Here is a 22,572-nt window from a genome sequence, read left to right as displayed (position 1 = left end):
TAATGTTTCCATAATAAACTATCTATTTTATGGCAACCATATTTCTATATATCCTTATATAAAAAAAGTCTAAAGCTAATATATCTTTAAAAACGAATTTTTTAAAAGATATAATGACAAATTTTATCAGGATTTTAACAAAAATAATCTGTTGAAAAAGACTATGAAATACATATATTAATAATAAACGATTTTAACATTTCCTTTCTTTAACATAGTTTTTAAAGGATCAGTCGTTATTAATTTTATCATAGTTTTCCAACACTCTGGCATATCCCAAAACTTTCTTTTTTTAACATCACTATATGTAGTGTCTAATATAATCCAATTTAAAAAATCCACTTTTAAAGAATCTAAAAATATAAAATACAAAAAATAATAAAAAAAAGATATTTTCTACCACAATCCACAAGATCTAGGATACGTCCTGGTGTTCCTACAGCTATTGTCAATCGTGTACGAGAAAGATAATTAACATGATCCTTCAATTTAATATGTTTAGCAAATAATTTAGCAACATCTCCTTCTTTTGTCTTATAAGAACGTAGAGATCTATAAACATTACATTAAACAAACATTATTTTTTCATATTTTTCACCTTGTAATGTCTGCTACTCGAAGTGCTGCCATAGCAAGAATAATTGTATGAGGACTCCCAAAAGCATCCGGAATATATCCCGGATCATATCCTAATCCTTAAAAATAAATATAAATAATGATTTCCCATCAGAAAAACAACCTATTTCTAAAAATTTTGGCAGATACTCAAGACCCCAGTTTTCTGTCCATTGAGGCTCAAAAAAGTATTTTTCTGCCCAAAAAAAAGCAGATAAGACAATAGAACGAATAGATTAAAGTAAAAAATACCAGACATCCTCATATCTTCCAATTCTATTGAAGAATAATCAATATATACTTCTCGGATCTTTTTTTCAAAATAATCCGCCTGAATCGCCGGATTAAAAAAACAATTGCTTTCTACCATATCAGACCCTTCTATAGACCTCATTCTAGACTTATAAGCCCTTTTTCTCTCCTTTTTTCTCCGTTTTTTTTCCAAAATAATTTCATCTATTTCTAAGTCCTCAAAAGTGCTATTTTCATCCTCTGATTTCGCTGATTTTTCTAAGACAGACATATCTTAACCTCCTCTATACGAATTCACTGTTTTCCTGTCATTTTTCCTTCTAAAAAGCTCTATTTTTAAGGATATCTTTATCTCCACTTTTTATGTAGTTGGCCCTCAGTGCACTGCTCGACGACACGAAAAATGATAACCAGAGAGACCGTATAAACACCGTAAAAACTGCTGAAAAAGCCCATAAATACGTATAAAACCCGATCATATCTATTGGATCCTATTTGTATTTGATATTTCGCGAAAAAACGGGGTTTCTAGAGGCACCAGGAGTGTTTTTATCAGCAAATATAGAAGTCCAGTATAAATAGACGATTGTGAGGAAGTAGTGACAGTATAGACCATATAAACAGATGGATGAATCATCAGAGACGCCGTATACATCAGTATAGGCTTTTTTTCCGTGAATTTTCTGATATTTTTAGCTGAAACAGCTATCAAGTATTCTGGCAAATCAGTCGAATAAGCTGCCATTAGTATTGAGTAAAACAGGAGTTTCAGCACATAAAACACCCGTATCAAGAGAAAGATTTGGTCTAAGGACGGGTCAGACACCCCGTAGTATCACAAAGAACCCACCTACGCCTTATACTGCACGAGCACTACAAAAAGCAGCAACACCCCATTTACATTTAAAAAGAAAGAATGATCAACAAGCATCGTATGATACGCCAAGAGATATTCTTAGAAAGCTGAGTCGAGGTATTTTTTTTGGAGATATATGTATTTTTTTGAAAATCAATGTTAGCATTACCACCATATGTAGAGAAAAGCAAGAGAAATGAATATGAATTGGAAGATGAGCTTAGAAATATGTATGATGTTGAGAATATGGAAGAATCGGAAGAAAATATGGAAGCGCCTAATATCAATATTGCAAGTTCAGAAGATATATCAGATGATTTTTCACCGCCCCAACTTTCAATTCCTATAGATCAAGAACATACAGTACAGTCGATAGAACTTGGTAGAAGAGCCAGTATAAGACGATTAAGTGATCGATTAAGCCTTGAAAAGGATAGTGAACATATTAGTATTTATAATGAACAAGAAGCGAATGCAACATCCTTTAATGAATATGAACTTCATGATGATGGACTGTTAAAATCAGAAAGTTTTTTTAGAGAAGAGGATTTGAAAATGAGATTTTATAGAAATGATATAATTGAGTGAGTTAAATGATGACATGTGTATTTTTTAACAATTTAGGGATGATGCAACCAATTTTGAAATTCCATTCTTAAGTGGAAAAAGCCCGATGATTGCTGAAACAATATCCTTCAAAGATACACTTCCTGAATTTTCATTACCAAAACCAACAAAACCAGTTACAAAGCAAACATTAAAAACATCTGTTTCTTCCAAAAAATCAAAAATACAAAAGTTTTTAATCATTTACCCCATAATTTTTATTAATAATAAGTAGAGTTTCTCGACATGGAATTCCTTTACCATCATTACCAATATCCTTTATTAGACAACTAGTAGCTAATTTTACAACATTAAAAATATCAAAGGATGTACTTAAAGCAATATGTTCAGCATCTGATCAATTTTTCGAACAAATTTCAGAAGATTTAGATGCCTTTGCAGCACATGCTGGACGAAAAACAATTGAAGATTCAGATGTTATACAACTTATGAAAAGGTAATAACTATTTTCAAGAAATTTCCATAATCCTTATAAATAATAGACAACGACAAATCAATGCCAAGACGACTTTATATTCTTTGTTTCAGAAATATATTCCAAGAGAACTTGAATCACAAATGCCTCCTCCATCTAAAATATCTAAACATATAAAAAAAAAGGACTAAAAGAATTCAAGAAAATCTTTTGATTTGATTTACTCTTCTAGCAATTAATGATGTTGGTGACTGCCTGAATACGTGATATAGCATGAATAATGTTGCGATAGATAAGGAATACCTATTAAATAATTTAACATTATTCAATTAAACATAATTTACCTACCATGTAACCATATATTCTAAATGTTTATTTCGTACTTGTATTTCAGCTAGTTTACCAATGGGTTTACCTTTGGTAGCTAAAAAAGGCGCCATAATAAAATCATTTTCTTAAAAATTATTTATGTATAAATAGGAAATAATAAATACCTATTAATTGTTCTATATATATGTTTTCTGATTCTGTTAGCTTCGATATTTCTTCAATATTAATGTAATAATATTTTTTTAATTCAGGTTGATTTTTAGGTGTAAATAAATTACTTTTTGGAGGCAAACGTATTAAACCTTTAATAGTAACTTCTTCTATAGGCTTTATTCTTTAAGTTTAATCTCTTAATAAAAAAAAATCATACCATTCCCTCTGTTCTTTTTGATTGATCTGCCATATAAAATGGTATCCAACCACGATTAATTAAACATTTACGTCTATTCTTTTTAACCTTATTTTCTACATATCATAAAAATATACCCATCCCCTAGCTCCATAGGTGTAATAACATGATATCCATTTCTTCCTTCATATAATCGAGGTCCCACAAGTATTTCTTGATCATGTATAAATCTTCCTGTTAATAAAACCTTTTGATATTCAAATGAAATTATATCTGAAAAACTTGTCTCATTAAATTATTAAATCTTTATATATAAAGCCTATACTTGACATCTTTTGTTAATTTTAAAGGCTCATTAGACATTCTTTTTTCAAATTCTTCTATAAGACGGGTTTTCCATTTAAGACGATAATATTGCCATGTACCCAATCCAAATGTCGTGATTGGAATAATGGCTAATCTTATTAATACTGTATTTCTTCCTCTTTAAAACCAAAATTTACTTAATAATCCTTTAATAACATATGATGGACGTGAAAACACATTATATGTCAAATGACGAGTACCAATTGAAAATGAATATCCCTTAGAAATCATAAAAAGGCAAAGTTTATGTATTTTTTTCCAATAATAATTAACTTCTCAATTTAAACCCTGTTTTTTTTAATTTAATTCGTCTTATTAATTTCTTCAAAAACTAATAATGTATTAACAATATATATAGATATAGTAGAGCTCATTAATAGAACTTTTTGGCCTTGTTCTCTTCAAAAAAATACTAAATTAATATATATTTTTTTTTTGACGTTTAAGTCGGGTTGAAGTTCTCTTATCTTACGATCTTAACAAATCTATAAAGTATTAGAAATATATATAAACCTATAGTTTTGTTATAAAATTAATGTATTAATTGAAAATCCATAATATTAGATTATTTTTTTCATAATATTAAGGTTTCAATAGGAAACTATATTAATATAAATGTTTTAGTATTAGTTTTAGAATTAAAGAGTTAAAAGATAAATTAATGTAAAATAGTTATGATTTAAGGTGTAAAATGATTAAAAAGTGGATTAAAAACAAGTAATATTTGATCAAAAATAATATTCAAGATAAAATATTTTTATATATAGATTATCATGAAAAATACTCAATTTTCAAGATAAAGAAATTAATATTTTTTAAGCCGATTTTTTTAAAGAAGTATATAAAATGACACAATCAAAAGATCCAAGAAGAGAAGATCTTATAAGAGAATTTACACCTATTGAAATTGAGGAGGAACTAGGCAATATATATATGTATATATATTAATTTTTAATAAGTCATAGATTATACAAATATATTTGTATCTACAATGAGTTTTTCATCAATTATTTTTAAAAACAAGTAGAAAATTTGCATTATTTTTATAAATGAATAATAAAAATTATAGATGGTTTGCATGGCTATCACTTGTTGGAACTATTTCTGGTTTTTTAGATGAAAAATCACAAAGTTCAATGTTTCGAGGGAACTTAACAAATATTATGTATAATTTCATATATATTTATAAAATATACTTATAATATAGGATGACAGGTGTAGCGTTTATTGTAATGTATATGCCGGTATGTATAATTTTTATAATTTAGTATACTTAAAATTATAGATTATTTTTCCTCAAAAAAATATACCATCATCAAATTAATCAATAATTAAATAGTCATAATATGAACTTAAATATATAATTAAATGTATAATTAATATTTTTTAACTTAAGTTTTATGATATTAAAAACCAAAAAAAAAACAAAAACAAAATTGATTATTTGTTGTAGAATTTATGTTAAATTAACTTGAATTTTATAAGAATTTTATTTAAAAATACTAAAACTATTTCTAATAAGATTTTTAAATCTAATTTTTCTATATATTTATAACTATAAGTGATATATAATGTATTATAAACCCAAAATCATAGAATCATAATAAAATACAATAAATATTACTAATAATTAATCATATTTATTTTCAAAATTAAATATAAACATCATTATATCAAACAATAATCCTATCATCTAGAGTTTTTTCTAAAACGCTAAAATATATTTATATTTTACAAAAGGTAATAAAACAATCATGAAAACATTGTATCAGAGCATTGTCTAAATCTGATGCAAATATTTAGTGTAAAGAAAAACCTTTAGATTTTTTCATAATAAAAATTCATATTACTTATTTTTATATATATAATCCTTGAAAAAATATTAACCCTAAACAATAATAACATTAAAATCCTACTGTTCTTAGACTCTTGCCATCTTTTTTCCATAATTTTACTTTTACAGCATCAGGTGATGCTTCTACTGTTTTTCCCCATATATACCATTTATATGGTAATACCCATGTTTTATATTGAAAAACATAGTATTCAACAAGCTCTTTTAGAGACTCTTCTTTTTTTAACCCATTTAAAAAGATTGTTAAAGTCTAAAAAAATTATTTAAGTTTTATATAAGAAAAAATTACTTGTTCTGAATGAATTTTATACACTATTTGAGCAAGATACTTATTAGAACCAATTTCTACTTGTGCCTGAGAAAAACTAACAGCCTTTGGGGGCTTTATTATTCGATGAAGAACCCATTTAAGTTGAAGTTCCTTAGGCCGTTTTGCAATCTGAGATTTTAATGTATTAGCATAAGCTTTGCCACAAAGATTATCTATTTCTTTAATATCCCCACTATGCCATTGTTACAAAAACTAAAAAAAAATAACCAAAATACTTTGCATAAGCTTGATTAACTTTCTCATAATATGTTCCTACTGTTGATTGCAATTGTTTAAAATCTATTTTGACAGGCCTAATACGTTCTTCAAACATTTTTTTCCTATCTCATTGATATTTCTATATATATAAATAAAATTTACAAACTTAAACCATCCTATTATCTTATGATAAAACCATCTCCATGCCAATCTTATTCTTTGATTTGGTGTTTTCCAAAAAGATGGTAAACAGCTTCTACTAGGTGCAATATATACATCTTATCCATTATCAACAATTTTCAGAGATATTTTTGACAAACCTAGCATGCCTAAATCCTCAGGAATCATCATATGTTTTTGTATCAAAGGTTTATGAATCTTTCGTTTATATATATATCTTATTTCTGCCCATTTTTTCATGTACAAACTCAAACTATTCCCATAAATACCAAGAGATCCACCAATTCCTAATTTCCTAATAAAAATCATTGTTTTTTCATACGTTAATTACATCCAAAACTGTCCCATTTATATAATTTTAAACTTTTTTTAAATATACTTGTTTATAAAAAAAAAATACAAGAACCCTTAACTATTCAGTGTCATCAATAAGATAGTATATTGAATATTGAATAGTTTTTTCACAATATACCTATTTTTTGAGCTAATATCAAAAAATAGTACCTTTGTGAAAAAAACGAACACCAGAGTCATTAACTGAATAAAGCATTTCAAGTTGTGTGTTTTTTGATTCATCATTCTCTGATTTATCTGAAAAATTATCTTTTTCTGCTCCATAATACCCAGAACCACGACAAATCCTAATCACACCTGTTACTTCCTTTGTTTTACCATCTGGAAAATGTCTTAAGCTAATAATAGAATATGCACGATGAACAATGCCATAACTAAAAGTAGAATAATTAATTTCAAGGCATGATTCTCTTTTTTTTGGTGATAAAAGTGCAAAATCCGAGTTTATTGTAATCACACAATAATGAACCATCTATTAATATTAAAACATCATATTTATACACCAATTCACCTCTTGTATAGAAGAAATAAACATAAGAAGGTCACTCGGTGAAAGAATTTCACTTGCTACCAAAAAATCCATTCCCCATAAAATTAAACATGGCTTTATATCTCTTATACACCCTTCTTCAATACTTGTCATAATTATTTCACAAATATCTTTCAAATTAGATTCTCCTGATAATTTAATATATTTCTTATCAATATTCCCCTCTTTTAATGACCATTTATCCAATGTATAACCATATAACTTAGTCAATCCATCAATATAAATAAGATTTCCTGATAATACTTTTGATACTAGATCAAACCCCTATCATTCCTCAATATACCCTTATATATATATATAATTGTACCCATTTCTTAGAAATAAATACAAAATCTTCAAATTTATCTTGAAATCCTACAAAAATCACTTTTTGGTTATTTTCAATAGAGGTTTTTATAAAATGATATATAACAAAGGCTGGGGATACATAAACTGTGGAACTAATAACAATTATGGATTCTTCTGGGGGAATAGGGCTATTATTAAACTTAAAATACTCTGAAAAATCCATATTTTTTAAACTTTATAAGATTAAAAGATTTTTGGTAGTCTTATCTCTTATCTTTTATATTATATTAATATATTATCTCTTATCTCTTATCTTATCTCCTATCTTATCTTTTATCTCGATTAGATTAGATTATTCTCTTAATTAAAGATAAGACTTGGTTAACGACTAGAAATACATGTCTGAAGATAGTTGGATTATTGAGCTTTTAAAGAAAGAAGCAAAAGAGAAAGAAATAGAATCAGAAAGGATTGGAATAAAGGCATTTCTTAAAAAGAAAAGGTAAAAAAAAAGAAAGAAATAAGAATATTTAATAAAGATATTTATAGATCAAAAACATTATCACAAGGACCAAATAAGGAGTTTTTAACAAGAATAATTAAGGATACGGATTCTCATAATGAAGCACTTATTAGAAAAGAAATGTTTCGTGCGAAAAAACGGTTAGGAGAACTGTATTATTGCAAATCAGGAGGGGATAAGGTGATAAAGGAGAATGGAGAGGTATATAGTTTTTGAAGGGAAAAAAAAGGATGGAATTAATTATTATGTGTTATTTAGACAAGGAAATCAAGAAGAAAAGAAGAAAAAAAGAATTTTGAAGCGAATTTATTAGATAATAATGAATCAGAAAAAAAAAACAAGAAAAAAAGAATTTTATATTGAATAAGGAGAAATTGTAACAAAATTTTCTAAATATAAGAAGTTATTCACGATAGAAAAGATTGGTATTTCGAAATTTGCTATTAATGGACTTTTCTTAAAAGATCATTTCAAAAATTAAGAATGAAGATTTATTCCTTATTTATAACAAGGAATTAAGAGGATAGAATAGAGAAAAGATAGTATAGGAGGAAAGTGAATTAAACTATAGGATATTAGGTGGTTTAAAACATAATAACTAGAAGAAAAGGGTTGCTTCTATGTTTAACGTTTCCATGGTATTAGTTTCTATAGCAACAGTTACTATGACAACAGTTACTATGACATCTATTGTTAAACAAACAGCTGATTCTACAAGAGCTTACTAAAAATCAGAAAAGACAATATGGATCTTTTAGATATACAGAAGTAATGAATAATTTTTGTATAAAAATGATTAATTATTTGAAGGGCTATTTCATCTTTTATGTCAACAAAACTTTTTATACATTCTCAAAAACAAGATTATATTAAAAAAACAAATTCAGCAATTACAACATCTAGTCAGCAAACAGGACTAGATAAGAATTCTAATGTACAAATGATGGAGATGAACGAGAATGTTCCAGGTTTAAATATGGTTGAATCAGACTTGAAATATTTTAAAGTAAAGAATATATATAAATATATATAATTGATTATTTTAATATGTTAAGGAACTGTTTTCAAAATTAAAATTTTCATATATTGAACAAGAGACGAAAGAGTAGATATTTTTTTTTTTGAAGATTTAAATGACAATATATTAGACGATATCTTCGAGCAATCTTGGATGATCCCATTTTAGTTGTTGAAAATAAAGATAATCTTGAACTTGGTGAATAAATTTTCATGATAAAATATAGAATTAAATATTATAGAAAAAAAAAATATGGAACTTAAATCTTTATTAAAAAATACAAAAGAAAGTCTTAATGAAACATGTCAAAATCTTGAACAAACCATTTCCAAGGTGTGCAATGGTATGTTATTAAAAAAATAAAGATAAAAATATTTAAATTTATAGAATATGAGATAATGATTCAACAAGCTCTTGAAGCAAGTGATATGCTAAAAGAGATTGAGAAAATGGAAGCAGAAATTGAAGAATTAAAAGATAATGAACAAAATGCAGAACAAGTATATTCAAATGGGTATAAAAGAATTAACTTATTTTTGTTAGAACCTTCCTCTTAAGGATTCTCTTTCTCTTTTGACATCACAAACAGCAAAATCAATTAAATTAAAAAAAGATATAAAAAATTATCAAGCAATTTATGAGAATAAAAAAAAACAACTAGAAGAAGTTGTTGAAGAAACAAAAAAAAGTGAAAAAGAAAAACAATCATGTGAAGCTTTTGCAAAAGAAGCTCTTCATACTAGAAACACCTTTAGTACAGACAATAGGTATAAAAAAGAACAAACATGTCTATGGTATAATTTCTATAAATATATTTTCATTTTTATCAACCATATAGGTATCAATCTTTATTGGATCTTCAAACATCTTTGTTTGAAATAAAAAATATTAAACAAGATAATACAAAAGAACATATCTATTTAACGCTTAAAACGCACATGGGCGACATAAATATTCATATCTATTTTAAAGACGGTCGATTCCATGATATTTATGTATATCACATTTTCTCACTTTCTTTATTAACTATTATAGACCGATCCTCATATTTATACAAAAGATATCCTTCTGGAAGCAAAAAAAAGAAACGATCCAATCTTTCTTATCAATAAGATTCTATCAAAAGCATAATCTATTGATATCTTTATATTTCTTTTTTCATTTTTTTACATATACATGGTTCGATTTAAATCTCGTTATATAGTATTTCAAATTTTTCAAGAAAACCAACTTATATCTGGTCTTTTTAACACAAACACTACTTTTCAAAGGTCTTCTTTTCCTATTAAATTGACAGATGAATTAACAACCTTAACATCTCATGCTTTATTGAATTTAATTAAAGAACATGTTTATTTTAATTTTGGTGATTGGGGACAAGGGCTGATTGCAGCAAGTTTAAATAGTAAAGCAAGATATAACATTTATATATATATTGATATATTTTTTTTAGTCAAATATTATTCTCCAGCAACACATACAGGCATTATTCGTGTATCACGGCAACATTATAGACTTGTATGGGCAGTATTAACATTTATAAAAACAATTCAAGATCAACCTGTATTAATACGTGTTCTAAGAATAAATGGGACAATAAAAAAAGCGGAGATGTTTTTGATTCAACGCAACAAAGATTTGCTAATTAAAGAAAAACTTGGAAAAAATATTTAATATATTAAACAAAATACATATTACAGTAGTTTTTTAATAGAAAAATACTTGAAAGCCTATTAATGGGAAAAAATCGGATAATTTATATTTAAATTTGAATATATTTTATAATCTATAACATACCATTTACCCGACTAGTTTTTCGTCTTCCCCAATTACGAGGTTGATGCCTAAATAAAAAGTTAGAAATATCTTTAAACAATAACCCTACTTAAGAAAAGCACCAACAGCACCTAAATATCCTTCATGTCTTAGAAAATAAGCTTTTTTCGTTCCTCCTGACCAAAAACGTATTGCATATGAAAGCGTATGCATAGTAAGAGGATGCCCTAAGATATAAGTATTTAAAAAGCCATATTCATAAAAGAAACCTCTTATATATGTTCCTCCAAAATAAATTGTTTCAAGCTCATGAATTCGAGCTTGCAAATATGCTATTTGTCCAATATTATTGCTAATAGCGTACAACAAACTTTTAGCAATATCTTGTGGAGAAAAACATGATTGAAAATCTTGAATCGTATCGTATTTTTTAGTTAATTTCTTTTGAAATACCTTGCCAAATGTACTTGCAATAGTTGTTGATTTTAAACACATCTTTTCATAATTCGTACCATAAATATCACCAACTAACATATCTACAGCAGTATTGTCCCCAGATTTAGACATCTCTAGCATTTCTAATATCTTAGAAATTATATCTCAATTTTTAATAACACACCATCAAATGTCTTTGCATTGGTCAATATAGACATCAACCCCCATAATGTACCACCACCTAACTAAACATATTTCCTTAATAAAATCAATATATCTACCTTAAAACCTACCGATGATCCCCCAATACGCTCAAACTTCTCTGGTCCAGATACTTTAATCATACTCACTCCACTTCCAATATTACAAAGCTTCTCTATTAGCCAATAAATATACACCCAAAAATACATACAAGATATGGATAAATATTTGGCAATGGCTCACAAAATTTCATCGGCTCATTCTCAGAATATGTAAATACTTCGTCTGGAATTTCTGTAATAAAAAAATCCAGACCAACAATAAGACATTCCATTTCATCTTCCCGTACAATTTCCACTCCTAATCTACTACGTAATTGATCATAATACTTAAATGCTCCTCCTCCTGTTGCCATAACGCACATAGCAGGCCCTTCCTGCCTGCTATTCTCATATTCTTGGCATAAAAACGAAAGAAAAGAAATACACTCATCAATATTCTTTGTTTCAAAGCGTGTAAAGTTAAATCGGCTTCCTCCTTCATTATCTTTGGTGATATATACCACTTTGGCTAATGATCCGCCTACCTAGAGGCATATTTCATCAAATTAAGGCCAAAAAAAACGGAAAAAAAGGCTAACATCAACTGCAATATGTGATACTTGTTCTTTATGATTAGGTAGAGCTATTTCTCGGGTTTTTCCGGGAGTTGTTTCAGCAACAATTTTTGCACCTGTAAAAATCAGTATTTTTTAGCGGAAAAAAAGGGATACGGGTAAACCTTGGAGGTTAATATGAACAGAGAGTGTTTTTAGAGCGGTATCCATTGGATTTTGGGCTGTTAGTGCCCGTTTCCAGTGGCAGCACTTTTTATGAGGTTAGAAAGTGACGATATCGATGACGTCGTTAAAAAATCAGTGATAAATAGAGGGTAAGATATCCGCTAAAAGTGGCAGAAAAAAGGCGAAAAAAGGGCAGAAAAAGAGCAGAAAAGCTCTAATATACGTTTTGGAAACTATATTTGCTTTTTTTTCCTTTTTGAACGGTGAAATTTGGTTGATTATTGGGTTAAATATCCATCTATAAAGAAATATCTTTAAATACAAAGAAAACCCGGGAAATAGAGCTTAAAAAGACATATATACATATATCAGCTGCGTATAATCCTATATATTTTGAAAAAAGCCCGAAAAAGCGCTTTTTTATCTTGATATTTGCGTTTAAACGAGTGATTTTATATTGAGTGAAACATTATACAGCTTGAAGCGGATATTTTGAGATATTATATATTATTTTATGAGAATACTTTGATTTTTAGTCGAAAAATTAGTTCAATATGGCATCAGATCCTAATTTTATGCCTATGAACATATATGCCAGTACAGGGCGAAATAGACGGGAAGAACAATGGCGCCAGAAACAATTAGAAGAAGGCAGGAAGGCAGGGACTATAGATGTGGAGCTAGATGCGGATGGAAAGCAAGTTAATCCACATATTCCTCGTTGAGCCTATATATCCAAGGGTAATAAGAGATTAATTATATATAGAATTTATATCGAAGGCACCATGGTATATTGATGAAACAGAAGGGAAGGTATCATTACGTCATCAACGGTTGAGACAAGATGATACATTAGAAACGGATCAAAATACAGTTTTTCTTCGTGGCCAAAGAGCAGTATGTCTAATTAAGATAAATGAAAGGAATAATGCTTAAAGAAATACATAGGGACCAGCGGCGACAAAGTTTAGGAAGGGAGCATGTGAAAATTGTGGTGCAATGACACATAAGACTAAAGAATGTATGGAGAGACCTCGAAAATTAGGTGCACGATGGACGGGCAAAGATATTCAAGCAGATGAAGTGATTTACCAAGCAAATATGACATGGGATTCGAAAAGAGATAGGTGGAATGGCTATGATCCTCGTGAGCACCAAAAAATAGTGGAAGAGTATGAAAAAGTTGAAAAAGAACAAGAAAAAGCAAGAAGTAGAAAAATACAAAACATTTCAGAAGATGGATATACAGTTAAAGATGATGATAAATATGCAGATGAAGCGAATATGCCAGGTCAAAAGTTTGACCCACATAGTCGTATAAGTACACGAAATTTAAGGTATGTATTAGTTTATATTAATTCTATTACTAAAAAGACAAGAATTCGAGAAGATACAGCAAAATATTTATTAAATCTAACAGAAACATCAGTCAATTATGATCCAAAGACTAGATCTATGAGAGATGATCCAAATAAGATATCTCGAGATAATAGATTAATGGCTAATAATAATTTTGAACGTTCATCAGGTGAAGCAGCTGAATTTGAGAAATTGCAAGTTTTTGCATGGCAAGCAGAAGAAAGAGGGAAGAATATTCATCTTCAGGCCAACCCAACACAGGGTGCATTATACCATAAACAGCATAAAGAAGAAATGAATGAAGCAAAAATTCATTCTAGAAAAAATATTATAGCAAAATATGGAGGAGAAGAACATTTTAATATTCCTTCTAAAGAACTACTTTATGCACAAACAGAATATTATGTGGAATATTCAAAAGATGGAAAAATAATTAAAGGTCAAGAAAAAACAATCATTCGATCTCAATATCCTGAAGATATACTTGTAAATAACCATACCCAGATCTTTGGTTCATGGTGGCATAAGGGTCAATGGGGATATGCTTGTTGTCATCAGTAAGATTTACTAATAATTGATCTATTTTTATTAATTTTTCAAAGATTTTTTAAAAATTCGTATTGTACTGGTGAAGTAACTCTTTCAGAACATCATGATTTTGGAAATATGCAAAATGATCTACATAATAATACAGAAAATGAAATACTTAATGAAGGGAAACAGGATGTATCAACAAATAAAAGGAAATATGAATAAAAAAGTTTATAACATTAGAAGAAAGTAACAGAAAACAATGTATTTATTCATTATTAATAATAACGAATAAATGAAAAAAAAATTAAAATAAATCTAGGAAACTATACAAAAAGCTTTTTTATTCTTCTTCCTCAGCGGTATCTACATCTGCCTTAGCAGATAGTTTTTTGCGCCGTGTCCGACCAGGTCGTCCACCCCTTTGAAATCTATTAGTAACCTTTTAAATACATATAAAAAAAAATACCCAAATGGTGAATTAAGAGCAAAGTCAATATGTTTTTGAGAATCTAATCGTACCAAAAAAGACGGCACATTAACAATTTGTTTTCCCACACTATATAAATGTTAAAAAGTAAAAAGAAAAAATAAGATAATCTGTACCGAATATGGCGTTGACGAATAAGAACACGAGCATGATGAATACTTTTTGCAAGGCCAAGCTTAAACACCTGTGTTTGAAGCCGTCGTTCAAGGAAATCCTCAATACGCAATGCCAGCACATAATCCAATTTTCTTTTTGTTTCATCCAAAACGCCTATCCGTACAAGTCGACGAATTAAAGCATTACCTTGAAAAAGTCTCCGAGGATCCTTATCATCAAGTGTTAACAATTCTCGTGCTGCTCGACGAATTTTTGAAAGAATTAAAAGATTTCTCCAAATTTCTTGCTTATTTCTTAACCCATATTCTCCACAAAGTCGAAGTTCTGCATCCAAACGAGCTGATTCAAAAGGACGTCGAGGAACTATGTATTCCATTAGACCCTTTAAATCATCATAATTTTATTTATTTTGAAATTGATTATTTTAAGCAGAAAAATATGCTCTGTACGCAAATTTTATCATACCTTTATAGGTTTTTCTATAATTTCTGAAAGCGCGAGGCATTTACAATATATACCAGTGTATAAAATGCGTTTCTACCGTTTATTTATGCAATTACTTGTATTTTTTTTTTTTAAAAAAAATGTCTTGTCTAAAAACCACAAAAATCTATGTTTTATTCCCGGAAAAAAACAATTGAATCAATAATATAGAATATCCTTATTGATAAATAAGAGAATATAACCAAATTCCTGCAGGAAAATAACTTTTTTTTCTAAAAAATAGATCAATCTTTTAATCTTTGATATCTCAACGAAATTTTAACCAATTTTCACCGTTCTTTCAAGAAAAACAATAAAACACCTTTAAACATTTAGTTTATATCATTTAAAACTTCTTCTAACCTTTATTTCCCTGGATATACACAACCCTTATTTTACTCCTCGAATATTTTTTTTGGTCGGTTAAAAAAGCGGTCTCGATAAAAATTAAAAAAAATCTTATCCTATAAAAAAAGATGCCTCATTCATATGGTATTTAACCCTTCTATCTGGCAATTTGGATTCTAAAAATCCTTATTCCACTTATTTTTTTGTATTTTTAAAGCTTATAAAAATAAGGTTTACGAGCAAGAACACGTCATCTTTTTCAAAGAAAATTCCGTCAAAAAGGTCAGATTAGGTAAGCTTTTATTGTCTTTAGGCGTCCATTGAGATTTGCTTCAATATATGCGTACTATATGCGTAGTATATGCGTCATGTATGCGTCATGTATGCGCAATCTATACATGTTATATACGGATTATATGCGTGTTATATGCGTATTATATGCGCGTTATATGCGTCCCCCTGATCTCTATATCGCCTCTGTCACTATCAATTATCATATTAAACCCCTTTCTTCATCTTTATATTCTTTCTTTTTCTAACATTCAGACTTTCCACATACTTAAAAACATATCGAGTCGGTCAATATGTAGATATTTGTGTTAACAGTGCTGTTCAAAAAGGAATGCCTTTTAAGGTCTATTTATATCATTCTATTGAGTTAATCTAGATTATTATTATAGTATTATCATGGTCGAACAGGCAAAGTTTATGGTGTTACAAAATCCTCAGTCAATGTTCTTGTATATAAACGTACTGGTCATCGATGTATAGCCAAACGACTTAATATTCGTGTGGAACATGTTCGTCATTCTAAGTGTAGAGAAGACTTTATACAGCGTGTTAAACAGAATGCACGATTACGTCAAGAAGCATGTGCAAAAGGAGGTATGTTTATACATTTTTTTTTATTTTCTCCTAACCTCCAATATATAGAATATATATGTTTGAAACGACAGCCAAAAGGTCCTCGACCAGCACATATAGTAACAGTTGATTCGTTACCAGAAACTGTAAGAGTTTCTCCTTACGAAACTACACTGTAAAACAATCGTTTATATAATAATCCCTTGTGTACTTAGTAAAAATAATCATATTCGTTTATTAAGATAAGCTTTGAATAATAAAAGGATTTTTTTTGTGATAAAATAACGTGGGTTAAACCCTAAATAACCTACTAAAATTGTCTTAGTATATTTATATAAATATATAGATTAGTTATATAAACCAATTATTTAATATATTTTCTAATATTAATCATCATATCCATTCAATCTAATAATTACGAATCACCAACAGCAGCCTCGCCAGTAGTTGTACCGGCTTCGGTTCATTTTCTGGCAGGCGGGTAAAGATTACTGAATAATATTTGTTTAAATTAAAGAAAATCTAGTTGCGCTGGAATGATTGCAGCTATTTGTACATCTCCTTTAGATATTATTAAAACTCGTCTTCAGAGTGAACATCATCTTTATCGTTCACCGGCGTTTTCAGGATTATCTTCATATGGAATACGTTTATTTCCAGCTTATCATCTTTTTTTGTAATAAATTTGCAGTATATTTTTAATATTGACGAAGATTTTTAATAGAAATATTTATCATATCGAAGGAGGATCAGGTTTCTTTAAAGGATTAGGACCTAATCTTATTGGAGTCGTTCCAGCCAGGCATCTATCCAAGCCGATATATTGAATGATGATTAATTGATATAAATAGAGCAATCCATTTCTATACATATGAGAATACTAAAAAGATTTTTATAAAATATTTTAATAATAATGAATCAAGTTGGATCCACTTAATGTCAGCGATATCAGCAGGAATAGTTACATCTACAATAACGAATCCTATTTGGATGATTAAAACTCGTTTACAACTTGACAAAGCAGCAGTAAAAACTTATCGAAATACATGGGATTGTGTAAGAAAGACGATCCAGAAAGAAGGATTCTATAGTTTATACCGAGGAATGAGTGCATCGTATTTAGGTGTATCAGAAAGTACAATCCAATGGGTTCTTTATGAACGATTTAAAAAACGATTTGCTGAAAAACAAAAGCCATCTACATGGTTAGATCCTTTAGTAGCAGCTGGAACTGCAAAATTGATTGCAACAATTCTTACATATCCTCATGAAGTGAATTGTATTTGTTATTATTGTTATATTTTCTAATTGTATATTGCATAGGTTGTAAGAACGAGATTACGCCAATATCCTGCTCAGAATGGACATGTAAAATATAAAGGATTAATGCAATGTTTTTGTTTAATATGTAGAGAAGAAGGTATTTCTGCATTATATGGAGGACTTGCTATACATCTTTTGCGTGTTATACCGAATGCTGCTATTATGTTTGGATCATATGAGCTTATTATGAGTCTTTTTTTATAAACAAATAATGTTAAAATACTTGTTATAAAAAATAACTCATATATTTTGTATATTTATTTTAAATGACTAATTTCCTGTACCATTTAAATTCAATCGATCTAATCAATTCAATTTATCTTCAAAAATCCGTCCAGTTCTTTGACAAAATTCATTTTTTTTTCTTAATACTTTATTTTCATATTTAACATCTTGTAATTTTAAAAACCCTTTATTAATCAATAAAATAAATGAAAAAAGATAAATAGTTTTAACCTTTTAATGCCTGATCTAGAAGATCTGAAATTTCCTCTTGTTCTACTATATTTATTTCAAGATTTTTATCCTTTTGATAACGTCCAAACATGCTTTCAGCCATGATAAAATAAGCAATGCTTTCATGTTCTAGATCAGATGTTTCTAATATTTTTGGTATGAATCTTTGAACAATATCATATGCAGCTGAAAACTCTTCTAAACATAACAATATTTGTGAAAATAATAAAATTGCTTTTATTACTAGAGGCACATTATGATGCGCTGTTGCTAAAACAATGGATTTTGATGCAATTGAAAATGCTTTTAAAGGCTGTTGACATTCCTATAATCATATTAAAATTATTATAAAAAAGTAATCCAATACAATATAAAGTTGTGCTGATACCAGTAATAACATTAAGTGATATAAACCTTCAAATCCGGACATCTTTACACGATTCTGCATAATTGAAAGTTTATCAAAAGACTATAAAATACAGATTACTTATACAAAATAGAAAAATATAAATATACCAAGGAAAAATTCCCTTTTTTTGCTTCAAGTTCTATTTCAGAAATAGAAATATAAAACGAAACATCACCATCAACATCAATTGATGATAATTGTTGGTAAATTTTTTCTGCATAGCGAAGATCTTCTCTAATTATACATTTAAACCATGAAATTCATAAAAATTATTAGAAAAAACAAACCTACGAATTGCTTGTTTCAATTCCTGATATAGAAAATAAGATGACCAAACATGATATACCTTATGAGACTTAAATGCAATCTCTTGAGTTTCAATCATTAGCTTTTTACTTTCATCAAGCTTTCCTTCTTTTGATAACTAATACATTCCTCAATAATTGAATTAAAAAAAAAAGGCATTCATACATGAAAAGCATATGCACATCGCAACCTAACAACTTCTTCAAGAGATACATCATCATAAGGATATTTGATAAAGATAGATAATAAAACAGAACAAAGATAAGAACAGCCTTATTTTTTTAAATAACCTTTTTTATAATCCACAAACATTACCTAAAGTTGACCAAATCCCACTTTGCATAAGTATACAAGATGAAATTAAACTTGTAGAACATGACTCTAAAGCTAAATTGAATGACTTCAAAACCATTTCGAATGCCTTATCAATTATAGCTTCCTATATATTATATTAACATGTTTTTCCAATATTTTAGAAACAATTGACTTCTAAAAGAGCTCTTTTTGCTTCTGCTAAGAAAGTTACAGTTTGAAGATGAACCATTTTAGTTTCTTTTGCTTTTAACAAAAGATAATTTAACGCTTGTTCATCAGATACACTTTGTCCCGTTATTCCTTCTGTTTCTTTCCTTTGAAATTCTGTAAGAAAAGATAAAGCATAATTGAGACAGGCATGATCTTTATTTTCTCTTGCAGTATCAATTGATTCTTGAATAGCCTTAAATAGTTAAGAAAAAAAAAATCAAATTGAAAATAAAAAAAAACCCAAATAGCCTCTTTATTACAATAAAAATCTGCTTGTAACATTGCTAAATCTAATAATGCATATTGATATCCCGTTCTATATCATTCATTTAATCATAAAAAATATTGAACAAACTAACTCACTTATCCCTATTACGCATTGTATAATCAAAATAACGAAAAAGATAATCAAATGAAGTTCGATAATCACCTGATCTCCATGAATCAAGAAACCTTTTTAAACAATTAAAAATATCAAGAATTTAATACCTCATACTTGACATAATTTACAATATTTGGCACAGATACATTATGTTCCATAAATTTCTTCAATCGTTCTTTCATTTCTTTACTTAATTTTGACTTATTTCCTTATAAAATATTAATTTGATTTCTTTCAAATTAAAAATATACTTTGCATCTTACTAACATGAAATTCAAATAATCTCTCAATATCTGAAACTGATAAACATTCTAAAATAAATCAAAAAAAACGTATAATCCCCTCTCTCTTAATTTTCATACCTTCATAATCATTTTCTATCTTCTCATCCATTTCTTCATTTAATGATGTTTCAACTCCCATACTAGAATTAAACATACTTCTTTCTATATTCTTCTGTAGCCATTTAGGCACCGAAATACTTCTATATCCTATCAATCCCTTCCATAATTTAATTACATCATCCAATGGAAGATTATTAAATTCAACTACACATTTTCTAACAAATGATCCAAGAAAAGAAGATGGGCTTAATAACAACAACCGTCTCCCAATTATTGGCGTTGATTGTCTCCTGGAAATTAGCCCTGGAATACTCGCAAAAAACGATATAAGATCATCTAATGATTGAAGATCCCAAAGCTATTAAAAAATAAGATAAAAACTCCCCAATATCGCCCCTACTCTTTTAAGAATCATATCATATATAGTCCTGCCAGGAAGATGACTTGGTTTGTCTGATGTAAAGCTACAAAGATGCTTTAATGTTGATGGATTTCCACATGATGGCTGTATATATAATTAATATGTATGTCTGAGACGAAATATATACATCTAAATGTTCCATAACCAAAGTCAAGACGGGAATGGTATGTTTAGGAGGGAGAAGAAAGCTGCAGTATAGTTCAACTAGTACCAGCAAAGCAATTTTATGAGGTGTTAAATATTTGCCAAAAATGATATCAGTCTTCATTAATTAGCTTTAATATTCCAAATAATCTTTCTAAAATCAATATATGCGTCTTGTATGCGTCTTGTATGCGTGTTGTATGCGTCTTATATGCGTCTTATCTACCCTTAGAGATAAGCTGTATAAAAGGAATTCAACATATTAAGATAATATAAAGAGATAACCCTATAACAGCCCCTAATAATGCATAAAACAAAGATTTACAATATTATAAATAGAATATTCGGGTTTAGAATAGGCAAAAACCTAGTTCTATAAGGGCGTAAAAAGTAGATAAATATAGTGTATATAGTATTGTGTAAAAAAAGTTAAAATTATACAAAAAAAATAGTATTACATCTTTGTTCTCCCAATGAATAGTTGTAATGAAAACAGAGAATGCTAAACCCTTTGTTTTTTTTTTTAAAATAGTTTAAAAACTGACAAAAATATAATTATAATTGATAAGGGTTGATATGTATATGTTAAACCATGTTAACAGGCCACCGAATATTGCTGTCCATGCCTAAGCCAGTATCAACCATACAAGGATATGTATTAGTAGAAAATATAGGAGTTGAAGAGTTAAATGTATAAGCGCAATTTGTATCTAATTGATTCATATTGCAAGAAAAGATAAAATCCTTAAAAGAAAGAGGTATAGATGATTTATCGAGGAATATATGGCCAGGATTAGCAGCTGGTATATTAGTAGCGTATGAAGGATCAAAAAGATCTTCACTAGAAGAATGAGATGAAGATGACAAACGTGCAGATGAATCAGTATTTGCAAATCCTAAATTTGAAGTATCCGGAGATGAATGATATAACATAGTCCCAATAAATGGATCGTTATATGATGTAAGAATCGAATTTTCCTGGACAGACGTTTGATGAGGACTCGGAAATGACGGTTTCATATATTCCGTCATATTTGTCTGAGATTCCGGTGAAAAAGTGGACTCTGCTTGCAATGGTGCAGACGGGGTCGGCGATTTTATTTCCGGTTCATCTGTATTCATAGCACATCGTTGTTGTTGAACTCTTTTCATATATTTAACCCATTCAAGCGCTGCCCGTCTTGCATAATACGCATGTACCACATCCGACTCTTTTTTCCACATTTCACTAACTAAACTTGATATATTCGATTCACGCACTTTAAATGTCATGGTTTCTTTCAGTAATTGACTCACATGAGACCGGTAAAGAATAAACGCATTCTTAGGCCTAGGAATTCGGTTCTTTGTTACCGATTTCACTGATGTACGTGAACATGTTGACTTCGTAGGCGTCACTTCCTTAGGATATTCCGAAAATTTCGTTTGTCCTCCTTCCCATACAAATGGCTCTTTTCCATCCATCATTTGGATTACTGGAAATGCCGATTCATCCGCTCCTGTTCCAATACCAATATTCGGCGGTTGAAACATAAGAACTTGTGAATATTCCCCTTGTCCAGATACCGTCTTACATTCTGACTTACTTCTTCTCATTCTCTTATTCATCCATGGAAAATTTAATACTCTACATTGTGACATAAATTCCGGTGACTTGGTTTTCATTTTAGATTCCAAAACTCCTCTCAAAATTGATTTTTTCTCCCAAAATTTCTTATTATTATAAAAAAAATCCCTTCAAATCAAGGTTTTCCTTCTAATTCTCCTCAA

At 28.7% G+C, this 22,572-nt stretch overlaps 16 protein-coding genes across 16 annotated transcripts; 8 read left to right on the top strand and 8 right to left on the bottom strand.

Moving 5' to 3' along the window:
- Window positions 1–131: 131 nt before the first annotated feature.
- On the bottom strand, window positions 132–1,186 carry T552_02846 (hypothetical protein). Its single transcript, XM_018371372.1, has 5 exons — window positions 868–1,186; window positions 740–811; window positions 599–695; window positions 401–552; window positions 132–353 (listed from the first exon to the last, which is right to left on the bottom strand). The coding sequence occupies exons 1-5, from the start codon at window positions 1,136–1,138 to the stop codon at window positions 178–180; spliced, it is 768 nt and encodes a 255-aa protein (XP_018224812.1). The 5' UTR covers window positions 1,139–1,186; the 3' UTR covers window positions 132–177.
- Window positions 1,187–1,491: 305 nt separating this feature from the next.
- On the top strand, window positions 1,492–2,956 carry T552_02845 (hypothetical protein; the record flags this gene model as incomplete). The annotated part of the gene is made up of 6 exons (XM_018371371.1): window positions 1,492–1,524; window positions 1,564–1,840; window positions 1,887–2,307; window positions 2,348–2,521; window positions 2,565–2,786; window positions 2,833–2,956. The coding sequence occupies 6 exons, from the start codon at window positions 1,492–1,494 to the stop codon at window positions 2,954–2,956; spliced, it is 1,251 nt and encodes a 416-aa protein (XP_018224811.1).
- Window positions 2,957–2,962: 6 nt separating this feature from the next.
- On the bottom strand, window positions 2,963–4,041 carry T552_02844 (hypothetical protein; the record flags this gene model as incomplete). Its single annotated transcript, XM_018371370.1, has 7 exons — window positions 2,963–3,068; window positions 3,114–3,219; window positions 3,260–3,422; window positions 3,466–3,538; window positions 3,582–3,725; window positions 3,770–3,899; window positions 3,948–4,041. The coding sequence occupies 7 exons, from the start codon at window positions 4,039–4,041 to the stop codon at window positions 2,963–2,965; spliced, it is 816 nt and encodes a 271-aa protein (XP_018224810.1).
- Window positions 4,042–4,610: 569 nt separating this feature from the next.
- T552_02843 (hypothetical protein) lies at window positions 4,611–5,180 on the top strand. The gene is made up of 5 exons (XM_018371369.1): window positions 4,611–4,732; window positions 4,776–4,833; window positions 4,880–4,975; window positions 5,018–5,054; window positions 5,096–5,180. Exons 1-5 carry the CDS (start codon window positions 4,657–4,659, stop codon window positions 5,132–5,134), a joined length of 306 nt encoding a protein of 101 aa, XP_018224809.1. The 5' UTR covers window positions 4,611–4,656; the 3' UTR covers window positions 5,135–5,180.
- Window positions 5,181–5,673: 493 nt separating this feature from the next.
- Window positions 5,674–6,683, bottom strand: T552_04187 (hypothetical protein; the record flags this gene model as incomplete). The annotated part of the gene is made up of 5 exons (XM_018372238.1): window positions 5,674–5,915; window positions 5,955–6,168; window positions 6,212–6,316; window positions 6,361–6,472; window positions 6,515–6,683. The coding sequence occupies 5 exons, from the start codon at window positions 6,681–6,683 to the stop codon at window positions 5,715–5,717; spliced, it is 801 nt and encodes a 266-aa protein (XP_018224808.1). The 3' UTR covers window positions 5,674–5,714.
- A 165-nt stretch (window positions 6,684–6,848) lies between these two features.
- T552_04186 (hypothetical protein) lies at window positions 6,849–7,789 on the bottom strand (the record flags this gene model as incomplete). Its single annotated transcript, XM_018372237.1, has 3 exons — window positions 6,849–7,200; window positions 7,240–7,542; window positions 7,586–7,789. The coding sequence occupies 3 exons, from the start codon at window positions 7,787–7,789 to the stop codon at window positions 6,865–6,867; spliced, it is 843 nt and encodes a 280-aa protein (XP_018224807.1). The 3' UTR covers window positions 6,849–6,864.
- A 153-nt stretch (window positions 7,790–7,942) lies between these two features.
- T552_02841 (hypothetical protein) lies at window positions 7,943–8,498 on the top strand. The gene is made up of 3 exons (XM_018371368.1): window positions 7,943–8,068; window positions 8,116–8,290; window positions 8,348–8,498. Exons 1-3 carry the CDS (start codon window positions 7,965–7,967, stop codon window positions 8,450–8,452), a joined length of 384 nt encoding a protein of 127 aa, XP_018224806.1. The 5' UTR covers window positions 7,943–7,964; the 3' UTR covers window positions 8,453–8,498.
- Window positions 8,499–8,792: 294 nt separating this feature from the next.
- T552_02840 (hypothetical protein) lies at window positions 8,793–10,284 on the top strand. The gene is made up of 9 exons (XM_018371367.1): window positions 8,793–8,857; window positions 8,900–9,095; window positions 9,145–9,194; window positions 9,238–9,305; window positions 9,349–9,450; window positions 9,495–9,607; window positions 9,651–9,901; window positions 9,946–10,102; window positions 10,143–10,284. The coding sequence occupies exons 1-9, from the start codon at window positions 8,835–8,837 to the stop codon at window positions 10,236–10,238; spliced, it is 1,056 nt and encodes a 351-aa protein (XP_018224805.1). The 5' UTR covers window positions 8,793–8,834; the 3' UTR covers window positions 10,239–10,284.
- Window positions 10,243–10,827, top strand: T552_02839 (hypothetical protein). Its single transcript, XM_018371366.1, has 2 exons — window positions 10,243–10,512; window positions 10,561–10,827. Exons 1-2 carry the CDS (start codon window positions 10,284–10,286, stop codon window positions 10,779–10,781), a joined length of 450 nt encoding a protein of 149 aa, XP_018224804.1. The 5' UTR covers window positions 10,243–10,283; the 3' UTR covers window positions 10,782–10,827.
- A 66-nt stretch (window positions 10,828–10,893) lies between these two features.
- On the bottom strand, window positions 10,894–12,345 carry T552_02838 (pantothenate kinase; the record flags this gene model as incomplete). The annotated part of the gene is made up of 8 exons (XM_018371365.1): window positions 10,894–10,951; window positions 10,993–11,110; window positions 11,153–11,461; window positions 11,503–11,563; window positions 11,612–11,689; window positions 11,731–12,105; window positions 12,160–12,251; window positions 12,300–12,345. The coding sequence occupies 8 exons, from the start codon at window positions 12,343–12,345 to the stop codon at window positions 10,894–10,896; spliced, it is 1,137 nt and encodes a 378-aa protein (XP_018224803.1).
- Window positions 12,346–12,808: 463 nt separating this feature from the next.
- T552_02837 (hypothetical protein) lies at window positions 12,809–14,455 on the top strand. Its single transcript, XM_018371364.1, has 5 exons — window positions 12,809–13,020; window positions 13,067–13,197; window positions 13,249–13,637; window positions 13,680–14,216; window positions 14,262–14,455. Exons 1-5 carry the CDS (start codon window positions 12,855–12,857, stop codon window positions 14,413–14,415), a joined length of 1,377 nt encoding a protein of 458 aa, XP_018224802.1. The 5' UTR covers window positions 12,809–12,854; the 3' UTR covers window positions 14,416–14,455.
- A 32-nt stretch (window positions 14,456–14,487) lies between these two features.
- T552_02836 (40S ribosomal protein S9) lies at window positions 14,488–15,310 on the bottom strand. Its single transcript, XM_018371363.1, has 4 exons — window positions 15,263–15,310; window positions 14,797–15,160; window positions 14,660–14,749; window positions 14,488–14,612 (listed from the first exon to the last, which is right to left on the bottom strand). The coding sequence occupies exons 1-4, from the start codon at window positions 15,300–15,302 to the stop codon at window positions 14,534–14,536; spliced, it is 573 nt and encodes a 190-aa protein (XP_018224801.1). The 5' UTR covers window positions 15,303–15,310; the 3' UTR covers window positions 14,488–14,533.
- Window positions 15,311–15,716: 406 nt separating this feature from the next.
- T552_02835 (hypothetical protein) lies at window positions 15,717–16,717 on the top strand. The gene is made up of 5 exons (XM_018371362.1): window positions 15,717–15,772; window positions 15,860–15,920; window positions 16,175–16,262; window positions 16,309–16,513; window positions 16,562–16,717. The coding sequence occupies exons 1-5, from the start codon at window positions 15,757–15,759 to the stop codon at window positions 16,669–16,671; spliced, it is 480 nt and encodes a 159-aa protein (XP_018224800.1). The 5' UTR covers window positions 15,717–15,756; the 3' UTR covers window positions 16,672–16,717.
- Window positions 16,718–16,938: 221 nt separating this feature from the next.
- Window positions 16,939–18,061, top strand: T552_02834 (hypothetical protein). Its single transcript, XM_018371361.1, has 5 exons — window positions 16,939–16,973; window positions 17,019–17,168; window positions 17,217–17,294; window positions 17,344–17,764; window positions 17,816–18,061. The coding sequence occupies exons 2-5, from the start codon at window positions 17,029–17,031 to the stop codon at window positions 18,017–18,019; spliced, it is 843 nt and encodes a 280-aa protein (XP_018224799.1). The 5' UTR covers window positions 16,939–16,973; window positions 17,019–17,028; the 3' UTR covers window positions 18,020–18,061.
- Window positions 18,062–18,075: 14 nt separating this feature from the next.
- On the bottom strand, window positions 18,076–20,972 carry T552_02833 (hypothetical protein). The gene is made up of 15 exons (XM_018371360.1): window positions 20,786–20,972; window positions 20,638–20,742; window positions 20,256–20,595; window positions 20,145–20,204; window positions 20,008–20,101; window positions 19,875–19,964; window positions 19,752–19,827; window positions 19,474–19,704; window positions 19,302–19,425; window positions 19,152–19,258; window positions 18,968–19,104; window positions 18,788–18,914; window positions 18,639–18,740; window positions 18,272–18,596; window positions 18,076–18,225 (listed from the first exon to the last, which is right to left on the bottom strand). The coding sequence occupies exons 1-15, from the start codon at window positions 20,924–20,926 to the stop codon at window positions 18,122–18,124; spliced, it is 2,163 nt and encodes a 720-aa protein (XP_018224798.1). The 5' UTR covers window positions 20,927–20,972; the 3' UTR covers window positions 18,076–18,121.
- A 28-nt stretch (window positions 20,973–21,000) lies between these two features.
- Window positions 21,001–22,467, bottom strand: T552_04185 (hypothetical protein; the record flags this gene model as incomplete). Its single annotated transcript, XM_018372236.1, has 1 exon — window positions 21,001–22,467. The coding sequence occupies one exon, from the start codon at window positions 22,465–22,467 to the stop codon at window positions 21,388–21,390; it is 1,080 nt and encodes a 359-aa protein (XP_018224797.1). The 3' UTR covers window positions 21,001–21,387.
- Window positions 22,468–22,572: the final 105 nt, after the last annotated feature.

This window comes from Pneumocystis carinii, assembly GCF_001477545.1.
Source record: "Pneumocystis carinii B80 chromosome Unknown supercont1.13, whole genome shotgun sequence".
Taxonomy (NCBI): domain Eukaryota; kingdom Fungi; phylum Ascomycota; class Pneumocystomycetes; order Pneumocystales; family Pneumocystaceae; genus Pneumocystis; species Pneumocystis carinii.
Note: the sequence above shows the minus strand (reverse complement) of the source record. Positions and strands in the feature narration are given on the sequence as shown.

What these genes read in the sequence shown, in the direction of transcription:
- T552_02846 (XM_018371372.1), bottom strand. Translation starts at nt 1,138, where the DNA reads ATGTCTGTCTTAGAAAAATCAGCGAAATCAGAGGATGAAAATAGCACT. An exon ending in GCCAAAATTTTTAGAAATAG is followed by an intron (nt 696 to 739) that starts GTTGTTTTTCTG and finishes TTTATTTTTAAG; the next exon opens with GATTAGGATATGATCCGGGA. An exon ending in CGAGTAGCAGACATTACAAG is followed by an intron (nt 553 to 598) that starts GTGAAAAATATG and finishes TAATGTTTATAG; the next exon opens with ATCTCTACGTTCTTATAAGA.
- T552_02843 (XM_018371369.1), top strand. Translation starts at nt 4,657, where the DNA reads ATGACACAATCAAAAGATCCAAGAAGAGAAGATCTTATAAGAGAATTT. An exon ending in TGAAATTGAGGAGGAACTAG is followed by an intron (nt 4,733 to 4,775) that starts GCAATATATATA and finishes AATAAGTCATAG; the next exon opens with ATTATACAAATATATTTGTA. An exon ending in GGGAACTTAACAAATATTAT is followed by an intron (nt 4,976 to 5,017) that starts GTATAATTTCAT and finishes CTTATAATATAG; the next exon opens with GATGACAGGTGTAGCGTTTA.
- T552_02841 (XM_018371368.1), top strand. Translation starts at nt 7,965, where the DNA reads ATGTCTGAAGATAGTTGGATTATTGAGCTTTTAAAGAAAGAAGCAAAA. An exon ending in GCATTTCTTAAAAAGAAAAG is followed by an intron (nt 8,069 to 8,115) that starts GTAAAAAAAAAG and finishes AGATATTTATAG; the next exon opens with ATCAAAAACATTATCACAAG. An exon ending in TGATAAAGGAGAATGGAGAG is followed by an intron (nt 8,291 to 8,347) that starts GTATATAGTTTT and finishes TGTGTTATTTAG; the next exon opens with ACAAGGAAATCAAGAAGAAA.
- T552_02840 (XM_018371367.1), top strand. Translation starts at nt 8,835, where the DNA reads ATGGATCTTTTAGATATACAGAA. An exon ending in ATTGAACAAGAGACGAAAGA is followed by an intron (nt 9,195 to 9,237) that starts GTAGATATTTTT and finishes ACAATATATTAG; the next exon opens with ACGATATCTTCGAGCAATCT. An exon ending in CATTTCCAAGGTGTGCAATG is followed by an intron (nt 9,451 to 9,494) that starts GTATGTTATTAA and finishes TTAAATTTATAG; the next exon opens with AATATGAGATAATGATTCAA.
- T552_02839 (XM_018371366.1), top strand. Translation starts at nt 10,284, where the DNA reads ATGGTTCGATTTAAATCTCGTTATATAGTATTTCAAATTTTTCAAGAA. An exon ending in GATTGCAGCAAGTTTAAATA is followed by an intron (nt 10,513 to 10,560) that starts GTAAAGCAAGAT and finishes TATTTTTTTTAG; the next exon opens with TCAAATATTATTCTCCAGCA.
- T552_02837 (XM_018371364.1), top strand. Translation starts at nt 12,855, where the DNA reads ATGGCATCAGATCCTAATTTTATGCCTATGAACATATATGCCAGTACA. An exon ending in ATAAGTACACGAAATTTAAG is followed by an intron (nt 13,638 to 13,679) that starts GTATGTATTAGT and finishes TAAAAAGACAAG; the next exon opens with AATTCGAGAAGATACAGCAA. An exon ending in GGATATGCTTGTTGTCATCA is followed by an intron (nt 14,217 to 14,261) that starts GTAAGATTTACT and finishes AATTTTTCAAAG; the next exon opens with ATTTTTTAAAAATTCGTATT.
- T552_02836 (XM_018371363.1), bottom strand. Translation starts at nt 15,302, where the DNA reads ATGCCTCGCGCTTTCAGAAATTATAGAAAAACCTATAAAG. An exon ending in TTATAGAAAAACCTATAAAG is followed by an intron (nt 15,161 to 15,262) that starts GTATGATAAAAT and finishes TGGAATACATAG; the next exon opens with TTCCTCGACGTCCTTTTGAA. An exon ending in GCTCTTAATTCACCATTTGG is followed by an intron (nt 14,613 to 14,659) that starts GTATTTTTTTTT and finishes TAGATTTCAAAG; the next exon opens with GGGTGGACGACCTGGTCGGA.
- T552_02835 (XM_018371362.1), top strand. An exon ending in CGTCAAAAAGGTCAGATTAG is followed by an intron (nt 15,921 to 16,174) that starts GTAAGCTTTTAT and finishes TCTAACATTCAG; the next exon opens with ACTTTCCACATACTTAAAAA. An exon ending in AGAAGCATGTGCAAAAGGAG is followed by an intron (nt 16,514 to 16,561) that starts GTATGTTTATAC and finishes TCCAATATATAG; the next exon opens with AATATATATGTTTGAAACGA.
- T552_02834 (XM_018371361.1), top strand. Translation starts at nt 17,029, where the DNA reads ATGATTGCAGCTATTTGTACATCTCCTTTAGATATTATTAAAACTCGT. An exon ending in CCAGCTTATCATCTTTTTTT is followed by an intron (nt 17,169 to 17,216) that starts GTAATAAATTTG and finishes GATTTTTAATAG; the next exon opens with AAATATTTATCATATCGAAG. An exon ending in TTCTTACATATCCTCATGAA is followed by an intron (nt 17,765 to 17,815) that starts GTGAATTGTATT and finishes TATATTGCATAG; the next exon opens with GTTGTAAGAACGAGATTACG.
- T552_02833 (XM_018371360.1), bottom strand. Translation starts at nt 20,926, where the DNA reads ATGAAGACTGATATCATTTTTGGCAAATATTTAACACCTCATAAAATT. An exon ending in ATGATATGATTCTTAAAAGA is followed by an intron (nt 20,596 to 20,637) that starts GTAGGGGCGATA and finishes ATTTTTTAATAG; the next exon opens with CTTTGGGATCTTCAATCATT. An exon ending in AATATTGTAAATTATGTCAA is followed by an intron (nt 19,965 to 20,007) that starts GTATGAGGTATT and finishes TTGTTTAAAAAG; the next exon opens with GTTTCTTGATTCATGGAGAT.